Source organism: Juglans regia, chromosome 2 (assembly GCF_001411555.2).
Source record: "Juglans regia cultivar Chandler chromosome 2, Walnut 2.0, whole genome shotgun sequence".
Classification (NCBI taxonomy): Eukaryota; Viridiplantae; Streptophyta; class Magnoliopsida; order Fagales; family Juglandaceae; genus Juglans; species Juglans regia.
Window position 1 is genome coordinate 22,134,445 of NC_049902.1, and position 21,995 is coordinate 22,156,439.

Here is a 21,995-nt window from a genome sequence, read left to right on the forward strand (position 1 = left end):
TTCAAGCCGTTTCTTTGATTCTTGCTCCTTAGTGTTACGAGTTTTTCTCCTTCGATTCTTGCCCCTCTTTCGTCTTCTCCTTGTCCCCCTTCTCCAAAAACTCCAATTCAAGCGGCTCGACGATCTTGGGTTTAACAATTTCAACAACAAACTCACCGCAATTAGGGCACACGAATGTGATCACTGAAGTTTCAACACTCAATAATATTTTAGAAGGAGATTTGTGATTTTTGCTTTGTGATATAATTTTCTGTTTCCCCTTCGTTTTTTTAAAAGAAAAAATGATAACGGGTTGACCCGACATCGGGTTGGGTCGGTTTGCTACTCGCCCATGTTCGTGTGGGTCGGGTCGGGTTGGGTCGGCCCCAAATATCAAACGGTTTGGTCGGGTTGCAGCCCTAAGGTTTATGTTTGAGTAGTGTTTGAATAATACTGAGATAAGATTATATATATAGAATGAGATGAGAGCAACTATGTATCCAAATGGGGCATGAAGCTTTAAACCACAACGGAATTAAAAATATTTTATTTCTATATATTTTAAGATTTTCTATTATCGTTATCCTAAATAGAAGAAAAAAGTATAGAAAGCAAACAAAAAAAGAATTTATATTATTACATTTAATTTTAGCTCAGTTCCACAGTCCACCGGACCCCTAAAATTCAACTTCTGGTTTTCCTTGCTTATAAAGCCCCCATGCACTTTAGGAAGAACCGTGACCATATTACAGTTTGTTATGGAATTTATGGGACATCTTAGGCATGTGAGGGTATACAAATTATATCAGGCTCAGGTATAACTAAATATATATAATGTTGTAATAACAAATCAACTTATGGTACTGATCATGTATAAAGACAACTTCTTATAATAAGAGGGTTTATAGCTAGCTAGCTATATATGATCATACATTAAGTATTGCACTACTCCTCCATCTATAGATCAGTCTTGAGTTAAGCTCGAGTTTGACAGGATATGTTTGGATACTTAGAATATCTTTTAATTTTATAAATAATAATGAAATAGTTTGAATGGAGACGTTTAATTTATGGATTACAAAGTTAAAAAATTATTTGAATATAATTCTTATTTTGATGTTTGTAAAAGTTCATGTACTCATTTTTGTATTTAAAAAATGATTAATTAATGATTAAATACAAAATTTAAAAATTTAAAATTGAAAAATATTTTATATTTGAATGATGTTTGTGAATAAAATTATAAGAAAATTTTAAAATTTTAAAAATTTTCATACTATCCAAATTAATATGCCTTTAGTCCAGTCGAGTCGAGCTCCGATCTGGGTTTGAACTCACTTTCAATATAAATGAATCGAAACCGAATAAATACAACTCAACTCGATTACATTATCTTTCTTTTGTCTCTTCTTTTTCTTTTGCTCTCCCCTCTTAATTGGAAGCTCTTATCATTAAGAAATATGCTATTTAGAGGGAACAAAAAAAATTCCTCAGGCAGCATGTAGGACATGACTCATGGGCATCAATGGAAAAGGTGAACGCGCATTGCAGTAGATGTTGTGGTCGTGGCTTCCAACTAACCACACACAACAAGTACCCTCGTGATTCACGTGATTCCAGGAAATTTATATATATTTATATATATATATATATATATATATATGTGAAAAACTCTACTTCCCACTAATGCAGGAGTTACCCATTTTTTTTACATATTGTTTTTTATTATTTAATGGATAAAGAAGTATTTTTTATGAATCTGTAATTATTATTTTTTTAAAAAATGTTTAAGAAATTTTAAGAAACATTTACATCATTTTTTAAACATTTTTTAAAAAGAAATTCACAAATTTATTATTTTTTATCTACTAAATGAAAAAAATAAAATTTACGAGCAATGAACATTAGAGATAAATGGGAAAAGTTAGCATTTTCGAAGGAAACAAAGAGAAAAGAAAAATTCCGGAGCAAAGTGATTTAACCATGCATGCACGGACCCACCACATGAACTCAACCCGGCCCGGGGCTATTTAAATGTATGCCTGAAATCTATCCCGAAAGAACTCAGAAGTCCTCAAGCACGCAAGGAGATCAACCGTTCTGCTATTACAAGTAAAACCTGAGACTCCATGTTTGTTCTTTCAGGTTTAGAGTTATTCTTTTTGCTTCGTTGTATCCTGTAATGTACTTTCATCTGCTTAATATATTTCTGTTGGCAGTTGCGCGCATGTGAGACTAAGGAGACGTTTAGATTCACAGGACATCTCAATTCATCTCAACTCATTTCAACTCATCTCACCACTATTCATTACTATTCAGCATCTTTAACTCACAAATCTCATTACTATTCACAACTCATCTCATTATTATTCATAATCTATTTTAATTCATTTCAACTCATCTCAAGCCATCTTTAAATTCAAATCGGTTAAAAAAATAAAATTAAATCAAAACATAATTATTTTTTAAAGTAACTCATGATGTGATAGAGTACGCGGTCTATAGTAATAATGTGTTTTGTATGACATGCAGTTGACTAGTTTGTCACTTCAATAGCTTTGATTTTGTGTGTATATTCTTCATCTGTGTCTGTGTACAAGATTAATACAACACACTGCAATAATACTTTCAATCTCTTCACTTCTGATCTCTCTACATTCTCTCTCTCTCAAGCTTGTTTCTAAGGTGCAGGTTAGATAGTGAAATGAGATATGATGATTATAGAGGAAAGTTAAAAATTAAATAAAATATTATTATTTTTAAATTAAATTATTTATTACATTTTTTGTTGAAATTTAGAAAGATTGTAATAACGTGATATGATAAGATTAAACACTTTGACTAAGAAAAACTGAAGCGGGGAAAATACTTTCATTTGCCTAATAACTTTCCTAAGAGTAGCTGCCGTAGTCATTATTTTCTACATTTGAAAGCTTGATATTAATAATGGGTTCCTTTCACTCCCGAAGCTAGCTAGCTATCACTCCTTTTGGAATGGATCCAAGTCATTCGACGATTTTGAGTGATGCTGCTCAACATGGAAACATCCTGGCATTGTACTTGGCAATAAAGACGGATCCGGAAGTTTTGGACAAGATTGATAAGATTCCATTTGCTGAGACTCCTTTACACACGGCCGCATCAGTAGGACAGACAGAGTTTGCCATGGAGATAATGATGTTGAAGCCATCATTTGCTAGGAAGCTTAATGAAGATGGCTTCACCCCCATGCACCTTGCTTTGCAATTTAAACAAACTAAACTTGTGCTCCGGCTACTTGATGTCGATAAAGACCTTGTCCGTGTCCAAGGAAGGGGGGGAGTGTCTCCTTTCCATTATGCAGCCGAAATTGGAGAAGAAGATCTTTTGGTTGAATTTCTAAAAGCCTGCCCAAAATCTATTGAAGATGTGACGAATCGAAAGGAGACTGCTCTCCATATCGCCCTTAAAAACAAACAATTCGATGCTTTTATGTTACTGGTGGGTTGGCTTCGGCGGTCCTGGTTTATCCATGCTGCCTGGATGGAAAAGAATTTGCTGAATTGGCCCGATGACGATGGCAACACTCCGTTGCACCTTGCTGTCTCAACAAATGATGCCGAGGTGATTTACCTAAAGTTTTGGAATCCATATTTATTCTCCGTTTTTCTTTTCTTTTAAAGTGTAACATTTGCTTTTAATTTCTTTTTGTTTGTTGATAAAAGATTCTTCTAGCTTTTTCAATTTGAGAAATGTTTTAACTTCAAAACAATCCTACAAAAATAAAGAGTAATGCTAGAGAGAAGTTACTATAGCAGTACACACTTTGTACTCACTGCTTAGCTACTTCTAGTTGATTGTTCCAAACACTTATTTGGAGAGATGTGTAGTTTAGATGATGTCATATCATGTGTACAAAATGGATGCTCCTAACAGTGGCTTCTATCTATATTTATTCAAAAATAAATGATTTGAAGTCATTAATTTGTATGTTACTTTTGTGAAACTCTCTTTGCAGCACTAATACTTCTCTTTTAATTTCTTTCTAATCGGTAGTGCAAACCTTTTTGCGACGATGACATCAGTAATTTTGCATATATTCAGGTCGTGAGGCGTTTTGTGCATTGTATATCAGTTGACAAGAACAAAAAGAATTCGGCAGAAAAAACAGCTCTTCAAATCTTGGAAGATGAGATGCATGAAACCAATTACAAAGAGACCGTTATGAAGATGATACATCGTTCCATGAAATGCCAGTCATTATTCCAGTTTCTATTCCCGTCTCCTTCTCCTCTTGAAGTTCCACAACTGAAAGAATTCTTAAGATCTCGTTTCTCAATTCATGAGAACTATTACATATTTATGTTTCGTCAGAATATGGATGTAAGCAATGATACGCGCAATATGCTGTTGGTGGTTGCTACATTGGTTGTAACAGTTACGTACCAAGCAGCTCTGAGCCCCCCGGGAGGAGTTTGGCAAGATGACTTCAATGCTGAAACCGGTACTGGCCGTGCAGGTGAATTATTATTAGTGAGTCCACCCTCACATCATGCTGGGAGTGTAATCATGAGCACAAGCAAGTCATATCTATTCTTCACTTTGAACAATCTAACCTTCTTTATCACCAACATGACAATAATCTTCCTCCTCCCTCTTGGTTTTACTCGCTTTCTGGTCATCTTACCTCTTTGGGCCCTCACTTCCTGCTATTGTGCTTCAACTCATACCATTTTCCCTACAGTTTCCTCCTTTAATTATTTACTGCTGCTCCTTTTGGCATCTCTTTTTTTTGTTTTCTCGAATTATCATTGGTTCAGGAAGCTAAGAAACCTTATACGGGCTTTCCGTCCTATAGCTCAAAATCTTGATCCAAAATTTACATGGGGTTGGTTTTAATTTCTGAGTGTTTTCTCTTTTTTCAAGTGAGTGTCTTTTCATTCACTTATCAATACAAGATTTTATCTACATGCATCCTTTTTTATTTTTTTCTTGTGAGATCAAATTCCGTTCTTTATCTTTCGGTTTCTTTATCTTATAACTACTTATCGTGTGGTTCTATGAATTTTTGTATTTTGGTCTTGCCTTTGTAACTGAACCATGTTAGTAGTGTGCTGGTAATTTAAAAGCCATGTACTGTAGAGGTGTTGCTTGATATGAACTGGCGCTTGCTTGTATATGGTACACATCTCCTCTGAATTTCCAAGTACTTGAGAAAAAAAAATCAAGATCCCTATACCCTAATGTAGAAAATATCCAACCCTATATTTTACGGTTCAGCGATCTGCTACATATATGGCTTGGTGCTAAGTGTTGTAAGATGTGTAGTCCAAACGACCATCTAATTGAGAAAATATGTTCAACACACATGATGTGTGGTCTAGTGAAGCAAGGAGCTGATCTTGGTTTGCACAGATTCCACATCGAGAGATATTGGAGAAGCTCACAAGTTATTATTTCCGAGATTGACTTGGACTTTTTAATTTCCGAGATTGACAGCCGAAAGTAATTATTACAAGAGTTGGACTTACTTTGGACTCAAACTCGGCCAATTAGAATTTATGATTTGGTCTAAGAATATTTAGGGAAGCCCAATAATTTAGTTGGGCCCACAAAATGGGCCAACCCATTTGTTAAGCCCATACAAAACCCAAAAGAAAAATCCTATATTGCCCCAAGACCCAAAACCCACGGGCAGAAGAAATCTGGATGCACGAAGGCTCTAGGGCGGACAATCCGGCTGGCCCAAGTGGATTGGCGGGTAGGCTAATCAAAAGAAATCAAATGCAGGTGTGGGTAGCGGGTGAGGCTACCTCCTCACCTTGCATATTGTGACGCCCCTAACCTCTCTTTGAGATTTAACAGAGACTGAAGCATCACGACATAGAATATAAGGTTACTTATCCTCATTTATGACAAATAATATGCAATGCATCTGGCATACTTCTACTAATATACAATAATTGCAGCGGCTTTTTTTTATTCTTGTTTTTTATACATGGGAGGGGAGATTCAATCTTTCTCTCTGTGAGAAACTAAAGTGTTGTCAATTGATCCAAATGATCTTAATAGGCTTTTTTTATTCAAACATAAGTTGCACTAGAATAGTCTAAATCTCAAATTAAATATAATGTCTTAAACAATCATACAACAGCAGGGTCCCAAACATTGACCCTTCATAAACCACAAAAAGCTTAGGAAATTGTTTTATGCTACAAAGTTAAAAACGTGAACAATCTTCTTCCTCCAATATCTCCCAAAGGTCTGTTATCAAACACCTAAACATCTCCATATAGAAAGAAATTGACACAAGTTGGCCTTCAAGGGTGAATTCGTCTTCAGTCATCTCAGGCGAGTCGTCCATGTAACACCCTGTATCTAGAGGGGTCGAACAGTTATGCCAATTATTTTTGAGATGCTATATCATATCAAACAGAGTACAGAATATTTTCATTTCATTTTCACATAATCAAAACAGATTCAGAGCATCTTCATAAAACATGTATGAAATTCATAGATTTCATATTCGTTCTTTTGCATATTTAAAAAACAACATGTCAAAATATTGATATCTACACCAGTCATGTCAGAAAAACTTTATCTTTTATGCAAATTTCATGAGTAATGCAAAACACATAACTGAAGTTGTTTTCACATTTCTTTTTAAAACATATCATGTACATTTGTCATAAATTTAACATTAGTTCATTTTCTTTTTATGCAAAACCTAGTATAGAAACCCCGCTTACCTGACTCTTGTAGCATGTTATCTACGGCTTGAGATTGTAATCTAGCCATGTCACAATAACTTAAATCAAAAAATATTTGCTAACACATTAAAACCCACATACTAGTACATAACTTAGCTAACAAATATTTCACCTTCACAATAATAGAATAAAAGATACTCATAACAAGGTAAGTACATGAAACAACATGCAAACCAACAAATTTAGCAACCAACTAGCACCAAGTTACTCCCGGTACATAAACCACTTAACCATTTCACACACTACACTACCGCGCAGACCATAACTAGCCCTCAACACTACATTAGCGACTCTCCACATGTTACACAAACCAAGCTGAAATATAATACCCAATCATCCCACAAGTCAAATTCAAATATTCACACGACTTGCAACAATTTCAGCCCGACACACTTCATCACTTAATCAGCCAAATATCCACTCCAATAGCCAACATCAACTCAAAAATAGCTTGCATACAAATCCTGAAAATTGTTAATGTGGACTCAACCATCAGTATAAAACTCCAACACAACCAACATATAGATCTAAACAGCCAACCAGCAACATACTAACCCTAGCCTCCACATATAAATCCAACAAAATCAAAGCAATAGCAACCATAGAGCAAAATTGGACAGCGACATAATACTACATATCCCATAACCAACATCAATCCAAATAGCAAAATGTACATCCAAACAATCTAACATTAACTCTAACAGTCAGTATATAATTCAAATAGTAACAAAACATCCTCTCCTCAAGCCTCAAGTATCTAGTTAACTCACTGCACGTCCAACACAATTTTTCCAACCTCAAGACCAGTCCAACACAATAAGTCCGCTTACAAAATCCCACGCAACCACCACATCAACCATACGTTATTCACACTTCAAATCCAACCAAGAAATCACAATTACACAATTCTCAATACACAACAAGTCAATAAATTCTTTCAACAGGTACCAATATACAGATCACTTTTAACTAAATAATACAAATGGTAGTACTAACACTCTAATTATCTTATGAAATTTTGTGCATTTAATTCGATAAAACTCGATGGCAAGGAGACACTGCCTAAGCTTATTTCAGTGCCATGTGATGTAAAGCAGTGATGTTAAATTTAATTAAGTCATTGCATTACAATACAATTTGTCTTTTGTGGCAGAGAAATCCATCACAAAAAATATCTAAAACGTTACTAAAGACATTTGGTGACGGTTTGAAACCATCACAACGACCGTTACCTAATGTGTATCACATAAAACAATTGGTGATGGTTTACTGTTGAACCCTCACTAAAAATATTTTTAGTGACAGTTGGATGTGTTCCGTTTGGTGTAACGTTCGAACGTTTCTTTTTTTGTGACGATTGAGATCTGTCACAAAAAGTAACGTTTGGACGTCCAATAGAACATTTGAACATCAACCCGACCAATTGACATTCGAATGACAGAAGTTGACGTTCGTTGATTATAGTTTGAACGTATCATATTTACGTTTGGACGTTTATACATCCGAACGTTAACTACAAAAACTTTTGAAATTTTGTTTGAACGTTAAAGGACCAATGTTCGAATGTAACAGGTATAACATTTGGACGTTAGTTTGAATGTTAACGAAGAAGCATTTGAATGCAAGTTACGTTCGGAGACTTGTTTGAACGTTTTGTTTGTTTGAGGGTGAGTGTGAGCAGCGACAGGATCCATCCAGTCACTATGCTTATTAATGTGAGCAGCAGTATAGACATGAATGAGAGAAAAGTTTTTAAGATCCTCAAATTTCTAACAAAGTGACATTAGCAATTTTAAAAAGGTAATGTTAGTACTTAAATAAAAAAATATAAAAAAAATAAATGAATTCTATAATTTATTAATTACTATTTTATCAGCAAGATGGTTGAATGACCGTGAATCGGCACGATGGTAGACAGTCAGAGCGAATCTATTATGTGCATTTGTAGAACTTAAGTGCTACAAAATTAATTAAGAATGTTAATTGTAATATATATACATATAATATATAGAACGAATATATATGTAAATAATTAAAGGATATAAATCTAGAATACCTTATAATCTGGAGTTACGAAAAGATCATAACACTTTCTTCAATGATCTAACTTCATCTGCTGGAAAGGGGACTACGCGACCTTTTCTGACGTCTCAAACTTCTTGAAGTGATCATGACATCATCCCTTGTGACGTCGGAATAGTGTAGCCATAAACTCATTTGCAGTTCTTAAATCCTCGCTACGGCCAAAGTCGAGGTCGAGTTCATTCTAATAAGTGAATTACGTGAAAAATATGATATATTAATTTAGGTGAAAAAAAATGTACTCTCAAAGTAAACTCACTTGCACATAACTTCGAATGTGCTCCTTAATTTCATTCGGAACATCTCGCCATGATCACAAGTAAAATGGAGTATAAGCTCAGCCTACTGTATCAATATAGGAGGAAAGCTCTGCTGCACTATCATTCATTCTTTCAGTGGAATTATCAGGAATGGTGACCTTGAGTTTTCTATGCCTTTTATTTTTCTCAAGAGAAATGCCACGTATATAGCCACGATTGCGACGAGCGGGTGCATTAACTAATCGATAATAATATAATTATAGTTATATAGTTATTGTAACAAAAGTATTAATATATAATTAATTATCAATGACATTTCCTTACTGGTAGGTGTCGACTGGCTGTCGCTCTCTTACGTGTTAACTTGATCTTCTTCAGGAGCGAATTCTTTGGGTGGGGAGTCCTCAAAGGGTTCGGGACTTGGACTTGACAGATGAGGCGCATTTCTTCGTCATCGTTTTGACGACATTCTTGAAAATGATTTATATGATAAAGAAAATTAATTAGAAGAAATTATGAAAAGTGTAATATTCTATAGTCACCTATATGAATAAAATATTTAATATTTTTATTCTTCATCTTCAGATGTATTTTCCATGCTTGTTTTAGAATTCCCCTCAGTAACATGTTTGTCATCATCATCAACCTCTTCTTCGTCCTCCTTATCCGCTTCCTCCCTGGATTCTTCTTCGTCTTCTTCTTCTTCATCTTCCTCATTTACGTGAATTGAATGATCATTTAATACGGACGAGTTAATATGGATGGGTGGGACGTCATCTCTACACAAGGGGAGCAATTCGAGTGCACCGAGGTCAACAAACAAGTTAATACCCTCTCCATCTTCTTGGTAGGCCTCTACAATCGGAGAGTCATCTTCCTCTCCACTATTCTCATAATCCACACTTGTTCCTACTTCATATATATTTCGAGGGACAAATGTTTGTACAACTCGTCAAGTTATCTGTCAACTATCTTCACCAGCACTTTTCATTGAATCAATCAAGTAATAGACTTGGGTAGCTTGACAAGCCAATATGAATGAATCATCTTTGTATTATTTAGATGCAATATTGACACTTGTAAAGTGATTATTCCTATGTATCGAAATCCGACCATCGCTTAGATCCCACCAGTCACATTTAAAGAAATAAGTTACAGACCCACACAGATATTTCAATCCTATAATATCACGTATGATATCATAATAGTCAATATCATCTATTTCTTGACTCCCACCAACCAACACACCATAATTTGAGTCTTTCTATTACGTTCACGGTCTAGAGTACAGAATCTATAACCTCGAACTATGCATTCAGTGTATCGAAATGCTCTATTTGTATAACACCTAGGCCTAGCGCCAAGCCTTTTTATTTTATTTTATTTATATATATATATATATATTGGGTTAAGTATGTGAAAAGTCCAGTTGAAATTTTTTGAGTACTTTTTATGGGCCGAGAAAATTTAAGGAATAGCCCATTTATTGTTTTCACTACCAGTCATGGGCCCAATTTTTGAAATGGACCAAAAAGCCCAAATCCATGAGTTTTTTCTTTCTGACCCCACTTCATGCACGTCTCTCCTTCCAGCTTTCTCTAGGGTTTTGTTTGTTATATATATATTCACAAGTTAACTTCACAGTTCACGCACATCCCTCATGCTTTTATTGTTCATCTTCAACCCTAGATTAAGTTGCCATTGCTACCCTCTTCAGCCACCCCGTTGATGTCGTCTTCTTCGTCTGCCACCATGCACCACATCTTCGCCACCCACGGAGACGCTGCTCAACCATCACTGAGAGTCAAGAACAAACCAAAATTACACCGTAGCCTCCCACGTAGTTGCACCCTCATGGCCACCCCGCAGCCCACAGCCTTTGTTACGTCCAGCAGCCTTACCACCCTGAAGCCAAGCCAACCTCGTCACTGCTCCTCCCTCAGATCACCACCATGCCCAGCCCACACGAAACCGTAAGTACCTATGTTTTGGCACTCAAAAATAGAGTATTTTGTTTCAAATAACCACTACCCACGCAACCGCATAAGATGCCGTTGACAGTGGAAGCTTCCATCGTTGGACACTGCCCTGGGTGACCCTAGTCCGTAGCTCCCCGTCGTACTCAATGCGTAATTCCTTCCTCTTACCATGATCTCTCTCTCTGTTCTCTCTCTCTCTTGCTCATCTCTTTCTCTCTCTCTCAGTGTTCTGCCGTTGTGTCTCAGCACCTCCCACTCGCCTGCCTCGCCACGACCTCCTTCAGTACGGTGAGCCTCTGTCGCACACCCCCTCCTCTGTCGATTTCCTCTTTCTTTTTGTTGTGTTCTCTGTTTTCCCTAGAAACAAGTACAAGCTTTAGACTCTTTGAAAATATTAAGGTATAGATAGTTTTAAATTATATGGTCATGACATCCCTTGTAATTACGAAAATGCCATCTAGCCTTTGGTCATTGGTTTTCTTCCGTAAAATGCTCAAACTAGGGGCCCCGCTTTGGCCCCAGTGCGGCGAGGCGGATCACCCCGTCCGGCCGATGCGGGGGGCGAGGCCACCCGCCCGCATCTAGGCCTCCCTCCGGGGGAGGGGGGATGTGACCCCGCCCCCCCCCGAATGTATATATATTTTTTATATATTTATATATATAAAAAAAACCCAGGCATGAAACGACGTCGTTTCATACCGGGGTTTATATCAAAACCCACCCCCCAACCCCCCCTCCCGATTCTCGAACCTCGTTCACTTCTCCCTCGCTCTCAGTTTCTCCCTCTCCCTGAGTTCCCAGTGCCACACCCGGTCCCTCTCTCTGCATCACCATCCCTGTCATCATCACCGTCGCACGACTCACACTCGGTCCCTCTCTCTTCATCTCCGTCACCGAAGGTTCGGAGGTAAGAAACCCTAAATTCAAATTTTTTTTTTTTTTGTGATTTATATTTTTAATGGAGATTGGAGGAAGGATAAGGCTTATTGAAAATGGAGGATGAGATTTTGTGAATTGTGTGCTGTGGAGCTTAGATTGTGCATGTGGTTTGAACTTTAAATGACTCCTGTGAGTCATATCCATCTGTTTTTGTTTTTTGTTTGCATTATATAATGTGTGTGAATCACTGAATTATGATATTATTTGTGTCTAATTAATTCGGTTTGGAACCCTAAATTAATTTAGGGCTCCAATCCGAAACCCTAAATTAATTTAGGGGTTTCAAAGATTGAAAACTCTAAATTAATTTAGGGGTTTAATATTTAAAATTGCTATGCACTAGTGGTTTAAAAAATTAATTTAGGGTTTTAAAAAGCAAAATTTCATGTTCCCTACCAATTTGAACAAAAAAAAAAAAAAATAGAATGCATTAGGGTAATTTGAAATACAATATAATTAATTAAGATGAAATAAATATATATATATATATATATGAATGTCAAGTGATACTTTTTTTTATTCTACTTTTTTTATGTTCATTATATAGTTGCTATGCTTATATTTTGTGTTTTATATGAAAATTTAGAAAATTGCAATTAGATGAAAAATTATGAAAAAGAAATTGAAAATTGTTTATGTTTGAGTAGTGTTTGAATAATACTGAGATAAGATTATATATATAGAATGAGATGAGAGCAACTATGTATCCAAATGGGGCATGAAGCTTTGAACCACAACGGAATTAAAAATATTTTATTTCTATATATTTTAAGATTTTTCTATTATCGTTATCCTAAATAGAAGAAAAAAATATAGAAAGCAAACAAAAAAAGAATTTATATTATTACTTTTAATTTTAGCTCAGCTCCACGGTCCACCGGACCCCTAAAATTAAACTTCTGGTTTTCCTTGCTTATAAAGCCCCCATGCACTTTAGGAAGAACCGTGACCATATTACAGTTTGATATGGAATTTATGGGACATCTTAGGCATGTGAGTGTGAACAAATTATATCAGGCTCAGGTATAACTAAATATTTTATAATAACAAATCAATGTATCGCACTGATCATGTATAAAGACAACTTTTCATTAAGGCCGTTTATAGCTATATATGATCATATATTAAGCAACGTTTGGATAGTAAGATGAGATCCGATGAGATGAAATAATTTTAGATAAATTGAATAAAATATTATTAGAATATTATATTTTAATATATTATGCTTTTGAGATTTGGACAAAATTATTTGTTTATCATATTTAGTATAAAAATTTAAAAAAAATTATAATGATGATATGAAATGATATGAGATGAGATGTGATAAAATTAGTTCTGTATCCAAATGGGTTTGGAATACATAGTTTTTTTTTTTTTTTTTTTAATAAGAGTCAGGACCACCTGTCCATAAATAGATTAGTTTTGAGTTAAGCTCGTGTTTGCGGATATGTTTGGGCACTTAAAATATCTTAAAATTTTGTAAATAGTAATAAAATAGTTTGAATAAAGATATTTTATTGGATTATAAAGTAAAACTTTGTTTGAATATAATTTTTGTTTTAAAATTTATAAAAATTGTATTGATTTTTGTATTTAAAAAATAATTAAGTAATGATTAGATAAAAAGTTAAAAATTAAAAATTAAAAAATATTTTTTATTTTAATGATATTTGTGAATGAAATTATAAAAAGATTTAAAAATTTTAAAAGTTTTCATAATATTCAAACATGCCAAGTCCAGTTGAGTCAAAGCTCGGAACTGGGTTTGAACTCACTTTCAATATAAATGAAACGATTACTTCTCTTTTTCTTTTCCTCTCCTCTATTTAAGAAGCTTTATCTTTAAGAAATATGTTATTAGAGGAAATAAAAAACTGCCTCAGGCGGCAGGTAGGACATGAGCATCAATTGAGAAGGTGAAAGACGCATTGCAGGAGAAGTTGTGGTCGTGGCTTCCAACTAACCACACACAACAAGCACAGCTATATATCCTCGTGGACTGCGAAGTTTGGGAGTGTTAATAATACTAAACCCTTGAAAGCAACCTCCTTTTTCTTTTCGTTTCATTTAACGTTAATGCTGGTTTGAGAAGGAAAATGAAATCAGAATTTTGTAAATAGTAAGATAGATAGTGAATATTAGTAAGATAATTTACGTTAAGTATTTTTTGAGTTTTGGAAAAAGAGAGAGAAGAGATTGAATAAAAAATATTATAAAATTAAAATATTGTAAGAATATAATTTTAAAATATTATTTTTTTGTAAATTTGAAAAAATTGTAATTATTTTTTATTTAAAAATTTTCTATTTGAATTATGTTTGGGAATAAGATGAGATGAAATGAAACGAGATGAGATGATAATTTTATATCTCCTCTGATGCCCCAAACAAGCCCAAAGTCATTCAACATAAATCTTTATCACCATGGCCGGTCTCACAATAATAGAATTTACTATGCATTAGTCACTATTTACTCTCACACTCACACCTATAACTTTTTTATACGATGTGAGAATGTTTTTCATAAGGCATAGATGTGTTTTTCATAAGATATAGGGTGATAAATAGTGACTAATGAGAATAATTTTTTCACAATAATATAAGCGCATGATTCATTATTCTTCTCAAATCAAAAGATGCCAAAGATTACCTGCTAGCATAATTGATTGACTCGAATCTGTTATCTACAAGAAGAAGTACCATAACTAACTCGAGTTATTTTTTTATTTTCATTATTTTTCACTAAAAATGATATTTATAGTTATGGAATGCGTAAGTATCGCATAATCTTTTTTAAAAAAAGTGAGTAAATATAGGACCCATATGAAAAAAAAAAATTTAATAGTGAACTTCACTCTTTTTTAAAGCGATTATACGGTACTTATGTACTTTACGACTTTATGTAACATTATTATTTTTTATTTTTACAGTTGAATGGGACATGAACAACCTACAAAGATATTAACATTGTCAGGACAAAGATATTAACAATAATGGCATCACCTAGTTATATCTTTGTGTCTAGAATAGTATTAATGAATTTATAATTTTATTTACAATTTGACATACAAGATTTATTTTGTTATTCTCTTTTTAACATCTTAATCTTTAACATATCAATAACTGACATATGAAAAATTAATTTTTGTTTATAATTTTTTCTTAAATACAGTTAACATTTCTCTTATGTGTACACATGTGTATCTGTAATTGCTTTAGAAGTAAAACAAAGAACATCAACTAATTAAGCATCTAATTTTTACTTGATAGTCGATCATAAGACAATAACATGTGTATGCAAACGTTACCTACAATGGTAGCAGAATGGGGCCTGACATGAGGTAGGCCATGAAGCAGCTCTTGACTGAGCACCGAGATGTATTTGCCTATTGCCACAAGGACATGCGTGGGATTGATCACGCTATAATTGAACTCCACCTTTGAGGTAGGCCAAGAAGATTAAGAAGATGCGTCGGAGTTTCAACGATGAGAAATGCATTGCCATAGCTGAGGAAGTTGATCGCCTCCTATTGGCCGAGTTCATTCGAGAAGCACACTACCTAGACTGTTTGCCCAACATCATGCTGGTGAAGAAGTCTAATGGCAAATAGAGAATGTGTTTCGACTTCACTGACCTAAACAAAGCAAGTCCAAAGGACAGCTTTGCACTACCCGTGATCAACTTGATAGTAGACTCCACCACAGGCTACGCATGTTGAGTTTTCATGGATGCTTACTCAGGGTACTAGATCCGCTTGAACCCTGACAATGAGGAGAATACATCGTTCATTACGGATAAGTGGCTATACTGCTACATGGCTAAGCCTTTTGGACTCACTGGTTAACCAGAGACATCATTCATTACGGATAGGATGCCACTTACCAAAGGCTGGTTAACCGCTTGTTCAAGGAGCAAATAGGAAGAAATATAGAGGTCTACATGGATGACCTGCTCGTTAAGAGTAGAACCCTGAACAACACTTAGCCGACTTACACAAGGCCTTTGTCGTGCTATGGCGTTACTCGAAGATGCTCAACCTGATCAAGTGTGCTTTTGGCATCGAGTTTGAGAAGTTTTTGGGTTTCATCATTTCTAAGCAAGGAATAGAGGCCAACCCAAAAAGGTGGAGGCCATATTGAACATGGCCCCACCTTGGAAAATAAACCATGTACAAAGGCTTGCTGGGTGAGTGGCAACCCTCAACTGGTTCATCTCCAAGTCAATAGTCAAATGTCTACCATTCTTCAAGGTGCTACAGAAGGCACAAACCTAGGATAACAAGTGTGACCGAGCATTAGAGAGGCCCTAAGTCTATATCGGCCCATCTCTCCACACAATCTCCACGGCCTTGGTACGAGACTTGAAGGGTTCCCAGAAATCAATATACTACACCAACCGAGCATTTCATGGAGCAGAGACGAGATAACTCCATATGGACTGGCTGGCCTTCGCCCAGGTCATGACAGCAAGACAGTTGAGACTGTACTTCCTAGTCCACCCGATCAGGGTTTTGACAAAAGCCCCTTGAAGAACATCTAATAACGGTAAAAAATCTCAGGTTGGTTGATGAAATGGACGATAGAGCTGAGCGAGTTCAACATCGACTACCTACCTAGAAATACTGTGAAAGGGCTTGTATTAGCATAATTCGTCTCAAAATTCACCAGCTTCCAGGAAGAGGTACGAGATGCTCCTCCCATGAAGCCCTGACAGGTCTTCATTGATGGCTCATCCAGCCAGGCTGGCAAGGGAGTTGGGGGACATATTGTCACGAGCCGAGAATGAAGAACCAGAAGGCTGACAAGTTACCACGAGCCTTGTCTGGGTAGGAAGACACCCCTCTGCTAGAACAGAACACTGGACATGCTTGTAGTAGGGGTCAAGATCTTAGAAGTAAGGCCTGGATGGAAACAAACTCCTTGATGAGAAATGGGAGGCAAGGGAAGATCAAGAACTGGGCAGCACGCTTCACCTTGGCCAATGAGGTCCTATACGGGGGGGCTTACTCCACACCACTCATAAGGTGCGTCTCATTCTAAGAAGCATAATACATACTGGTGGAGATATATGAAAAGGCGTGGGCAACCACTTAGGCGAGAAGGCATTGGCAGGAAAGGTAGTAAGGGTAGGATATTTATTGGCCACAAGCCCTCAAAGATGCAGAAGAGTTTGCTCAAAAATGCCAGAAGTGTTAGGAGTATGCTCTGATACCTCATTGCCTGCCGGAGGGATTAACGTGGAGAGTTGACCTGGTCGATCACTTACCTCTGGGTAAGGGAGGTGTAAGGTTTGTAGTTGCTGTCGTCGACTACTTCACCAAGTGGGTAGAGGCCGAGGCACTAACAACAATAATGGTGAGAAACAACACTCAATACTTGTGGAAGACAGTGGTGTACAAGTTCGGTATTCCCTGTTGCATAATCTTGGACAACGGGAGGCAATTTGATTCTAACCACTACTGTGATTGGTGCTGAGCCCTGGGTATCAAATTCAAATACTCCTCCCCGAAACACCCACAGACCAACAAGCAAGTCGAGACAACCAACAAAATGTTCGGGATACTCAAGAAGAAGCTCACTGACAAGATGAGAGCATGGGAGGAAGAACTTCCTGGGGTATTTTGGGCCTACCAGACCATAGTCAGAACTCCAACAGGTGAAACTCCCTTCACCCTCACCTATGAACACAAGGCAGTGGTGCCTGTTGAAGTCGGGATGCCGACTTACAGAGTCCAATATTTCGACCAGAGCTCTAACGACAAGAAGCTGGAAGAACAACTCAACCTACTGGAGGAGAGAAGAGGCAAGAGGCCAAGATGAGAACGACAATCAACAAAAGAAAGGACGAGAATTACTTCAACATGTGAGTCCGATCGATATCCTTCAAGATGGGTGACCTGGTACTGAGATAAACAAGGACGACTACCCAAAAAGAAGGGAAACTGGGCCACAATGTGAAGGCCCATACTTCTTCATGGACAACAACCAGCCAAGATCCTATCGACTCTAAGACTCGCAAGGAAAGGAACTCCCACACCCATGGAATGTAGAGCATTTACAGAGATTTTTCATTTAAATGTATTTGAGAAATGTATGTACAAACCCCTAAAACATTATGAATAAAACTATCTTCTCTACATAACTATGTGTTTAACTTTGCTTAAAACACTTCGCAAAACCAAACCAACACAAACCAACACGCGGGAAAGGTCAAGCACCGCTTGACCTCACTCTTTCCTCAGTGAAGGCCAAGAGGCAGCAGAAGTCATTAGACAGCCCGACCTCCCTCACAATAAAATGACAGGCGGGAAAGGTTAAGGAATGCCTGACCTTACTGATCTCTCGTCGAGAGTTAGCAAGCGAAACAAGTTGCTCGACTGCCCAACCTCCATCGTGATGAGCAAATAGGTAGGAATGGTAAAGCACGACCTGACCTCCCTCACAATGAAATCACAGGCGAGAAAGGTCTGCCCGACCTCACTAATGAGAAAGGTCTGCCCGGCCTCACTAATTCCTTGTTGAGGGTCAAGAGGCGAAATAAGTCATCGAACTGCTCGACTTGCCTCACAACTAAATCATTGGAGGGAAAGGTCAAGGACCACCCGACCTTCCTAATTTCTTGTCAAAAGTTAAGTGCGGGACAAGGCACTTGATTGCCCGAACTCCCTTGTGATAGGCCAATAGTTGGGAAATGTCAAGTATCACCTGACCTCACTAACTCCTTCTTGAGGGTAAGAGGCAGGACAAGTCATCAAACTGCCCAACCTGCCTCACAACGAAATCACAGGTGGGAAAGGTCAAAAACCGCCCCACCTTCCCAATTTCTTGCGGAGAATCAATAAGCGGGATGAGTCACTTGACTACCTGACCTAAACCATGAACCTACAAGTGAATTAGGTTTGGAAAACTAACACTTATAACTTGGGCTATTGGTGTTAACCTATTCGACTTTTTCAGCATATAAATCAAATCACACCTCGCCGAGAGTTAAGAGTCAGGGTGAGTCATTTGATTGCCCAACTCAGATGAGCCAATAGGCTAGAAAGGTCTTGGACCGCCTAGCCTTATTCTTCCCTCTCTAGGACTAAGAGGCGGGACAAGTCTTCGAACTGCTCGCATGACCTCACTAATTCCTCACTGGGCCCAACGGACAAGACTAGTCCTTTGGCTACCCTACCTTGCCCAAGATAGGGGTAAGTCATTTAACTGCCCTACCTTACTACTCCTCACTGGAACCTAATCTCTCTCACACATGATCGTGAAATAAACAAAGGCAAAGGACGAGTAAGAAGTAAGAACCTACACATGTATAACAAGGGAATGAACAAGAGGAAGGACAACTCGCACATGTGGAACAAACTCCAATTTGTATATATGCACAATGAATGTATAGATGAATTGTAAAAGAACGTCTTTACATCTTTCTTTAAAAAAAAAAAAGAGCAGAAAAAGAAGAAAGAAACTGTCAACACTCAGAATCATCAAGGAAGGTGTTGGGCATGTCCTTCTTGTCGATGGTATTGGCATGCCAAAGGGCCGCACATTCTGGCTTAAGATTCATCAGGTTAAAGGTCCTCGAATTCACCAACAGGTGATCCCTTAGCCGATCCAAGCCCACTTTATAGCCACAGGCCCACACCTTCTTATGGACCGCCTTAGCCGCTGAGATCTGCTTTGAAAGGTTGTGGACTGTGTCTAAGATGCTATTCAAGTCAAACTTCAGGCCATCCATGAGCAGATCACGGGAGATCAACTCCTGCTTATTGGTCTCCACCTTGCTCTGAGAGGCAATCAACTCAAACTCCAGCTCCCCCACTCTTTTGTTGGGTAGATGCAAGTCAGCCTTGGCAAAGACCACCTCAGCCTCTAGCTTCCTCACTTGCTTGTTTCGAGAATTGAGAAGGGACTTCTTGTGCTTCCAAGACTTAGAGAGGTTAATATAAGTCTTGTGAAGCCAGTTGTGCATCCTCACATCGGAATTGTGCAGCTTCATCAGCTGCGAGTTCTTACCCTAGAGACTCAGTGAGGCACTTCTGAAGGCTATCCTTCTCCTGGCGAAGCTATGAAACCTTCTTCTTCTCCTTCAGTTTGCCCGAGTCCAACTTGCAAGTTTGCCCATGATGCTAGACCTTGGCCAAGGTGTGTGAAACACATTATTAATATTTATAAAAAAATATTTCATCATGAATCGAGTTGTAGTTATGAATTATCTATATAGCTATCTTGTACTATATGTGAAATTATATTAAATGGATTAAAAAATTAATATACGGGTTAACTCAACTAATTTATATAAAGCAGGTTAAACGGGTTAAATTGGTCGTATCCAAATTAACCCAATAAAATTAATTATTAAACGGGTTAAATATGTTACGTTTAATTAAACATGTCAGGTTTCGATTAACCAATATAATATAATATTTATGATTTAACACATACATATAAACGCGAACGGCAAAGAAGAATCGCCACTCTACATGCATGAAGTGGATAAGAATAGATGGAGGCACACCAAAGGTTAGAAGGAAGAAAAAAAGCATCATCGTCATATATAGTACGAATTCAGAAAGAATTAGAAAAGTTGAAGAAAATTAACGTTGCGATCGAGGACAAAGATATTACGAATATTGACACATAACACATGCCAATTATATATCTTGAAACAATATCAGCTGCTTTGGAAAATATCAAACAAAGAACATCAACTAACTATAAGAAGAGAAGTGATTGAACACCGATTCATCTAGAATTAAACCACAAAAGCAACCAGGGATAAAAAAGGAAGAAGAAGAATCTCTTTTTTACTCTCCGGGAGAAGCCCACGTGACTAATTACTCAAGTTTGTTCATTTTCATCATGTGTTCCGATTTGTTTCGGGCCCCGACCTAAAAAGGGTAAGAAGACATTCGAGGTGTTAAGGGATTATAACATCTCATGCAGCTTCATATTTCGGGTTCTTACCTCACCACTTTCCACTCCGCGCGCCAATCCTATAAGAAGAGGATGGCCACGCAGGAACGGGTAGTCCTGAGCAATATATATATAAACACTCGTAGTACTATTTCTTAATTTCAAACAGCCTTATGTTTAGTTTATACAACAGGCATGACAATGTACTTCCTCCTCCCTTTTGATAATTTTAGTCTCACTTTTATCATCCCACCCCTTTTATTCCTTGTTTTCTGCTATTATGCTGCATTGCTTACCGTTTTCCCTACAGCTCAGTTCCTACATTAACTATTTTTTGTGCTTTATATATCTATATCTCTAACTTTGCAAAATAATGTGTTGTTGGCATGGAAATGAGGCAAAGAGGATATATATATATATATATATATATACAGACTTTTCTTCTAATGATTGAATTGGAGAGTTTAAATTCATATGTGTTGTTTTTGAAATATTTCCTGCAGCCCAAATATATCGATAGACGAATGGAAAAGCATCCTCTCTGGCCCTTATTTTATTTTCTTTCCCCATATTATTCTTCTTGTCCCCGGCCCCCCTCCCCCTTCTTTATGCGCCTTTTCCCTTTATTAATTATGTAGTGTAATCTTTGCAACCCTTAATTAGCCACTTCCTCTTGCATTTTTATATATAATTAATGTTATTTGTAAAGAAAGTTGAGAGTACTAAAGGGTTCTTTTCTTTGTATAAGTATCCGTTCAGTTATTGATTTACATTAATACGTTTCCCTCTATAAATAGCCCGAGCTATTCACAAAAGTTTAACGCATCTTTTATTATTTTATATTCAAGTGGTCCTATATATATTGTCAAAATATTATGTCATTTGTTTGTTTGTTTGTTTGTTTTTTTTTTTTTTTTTTTTTTTTTTTTTTTTTTTTTTTTTTTTTTTTTTTTTTTTTTTTTTTTTTTTTTTTTCTCTCATAATTCGACATCGATCTTGGGCTCATGCTATTTCTATGGTCCAATTTCTGGGCAAAGGGCTAAGAGACCAAAAGAACTTTATAAGCTTTTATCCCAATAGCTAAGAACTCGACCTAAG

At 36.8% G+C, this 21,995-nt stretch overlaps 1 protein-coding gene across 1 annotated transcript; it reads left to right on the top strand.

Annotated features, from left to right (window-relative positions):
- Positions 1-2,973: 2,973 nt before the first annotated feature.
- LOC109001425 (ankyrin repeat-containing protein BDA1-like) lies at positions 2,974-15,598 on the top strand. The gene is made up of 4 exons (XM_035687701.1): positions 2,974-3,582; positions 4,063-4,477; positions 12,926-13,011; positions 15,437-15,598. The coding sequence occupies exons 1-4, from the start codon at positions 2,974-2,976 to the stop codon at positions 15,596-15,598; spliced, it is 1,272 nt and encodes a 423-aa protein (XP_035543594.1).
- Positions 15,599-21,995: the final 6,397 nt, after the last annotated feature.

What these genes read in the sequence shown, in the direction of transcription:
- LOC109001425 (XM_035687701.1), top strand. Translation starts at nt 2,974, where the DNA reads ATGGATCCAAGTCATTCGACGATTTTGAGTGATGCTGCTCAACATGGA. An exon ending in AACCGGTACTGGCCGTGCAG is followed by an intron (nt 4,478 to 12,925) that starts GTGAATTATTAT and finishes CATGCACTTTAG; the next exon opens with GAAGAACCGTGACCATATTA. An exon ending in ACAAATTATATCAGGCTCAG is followed by an intron (nt 13,012 to 15,436) that starts GTATAACTAAAT and finishes CCTTTGAGGTAG; the next exon opens with GCCAAGAAGATTAAGAAGAT.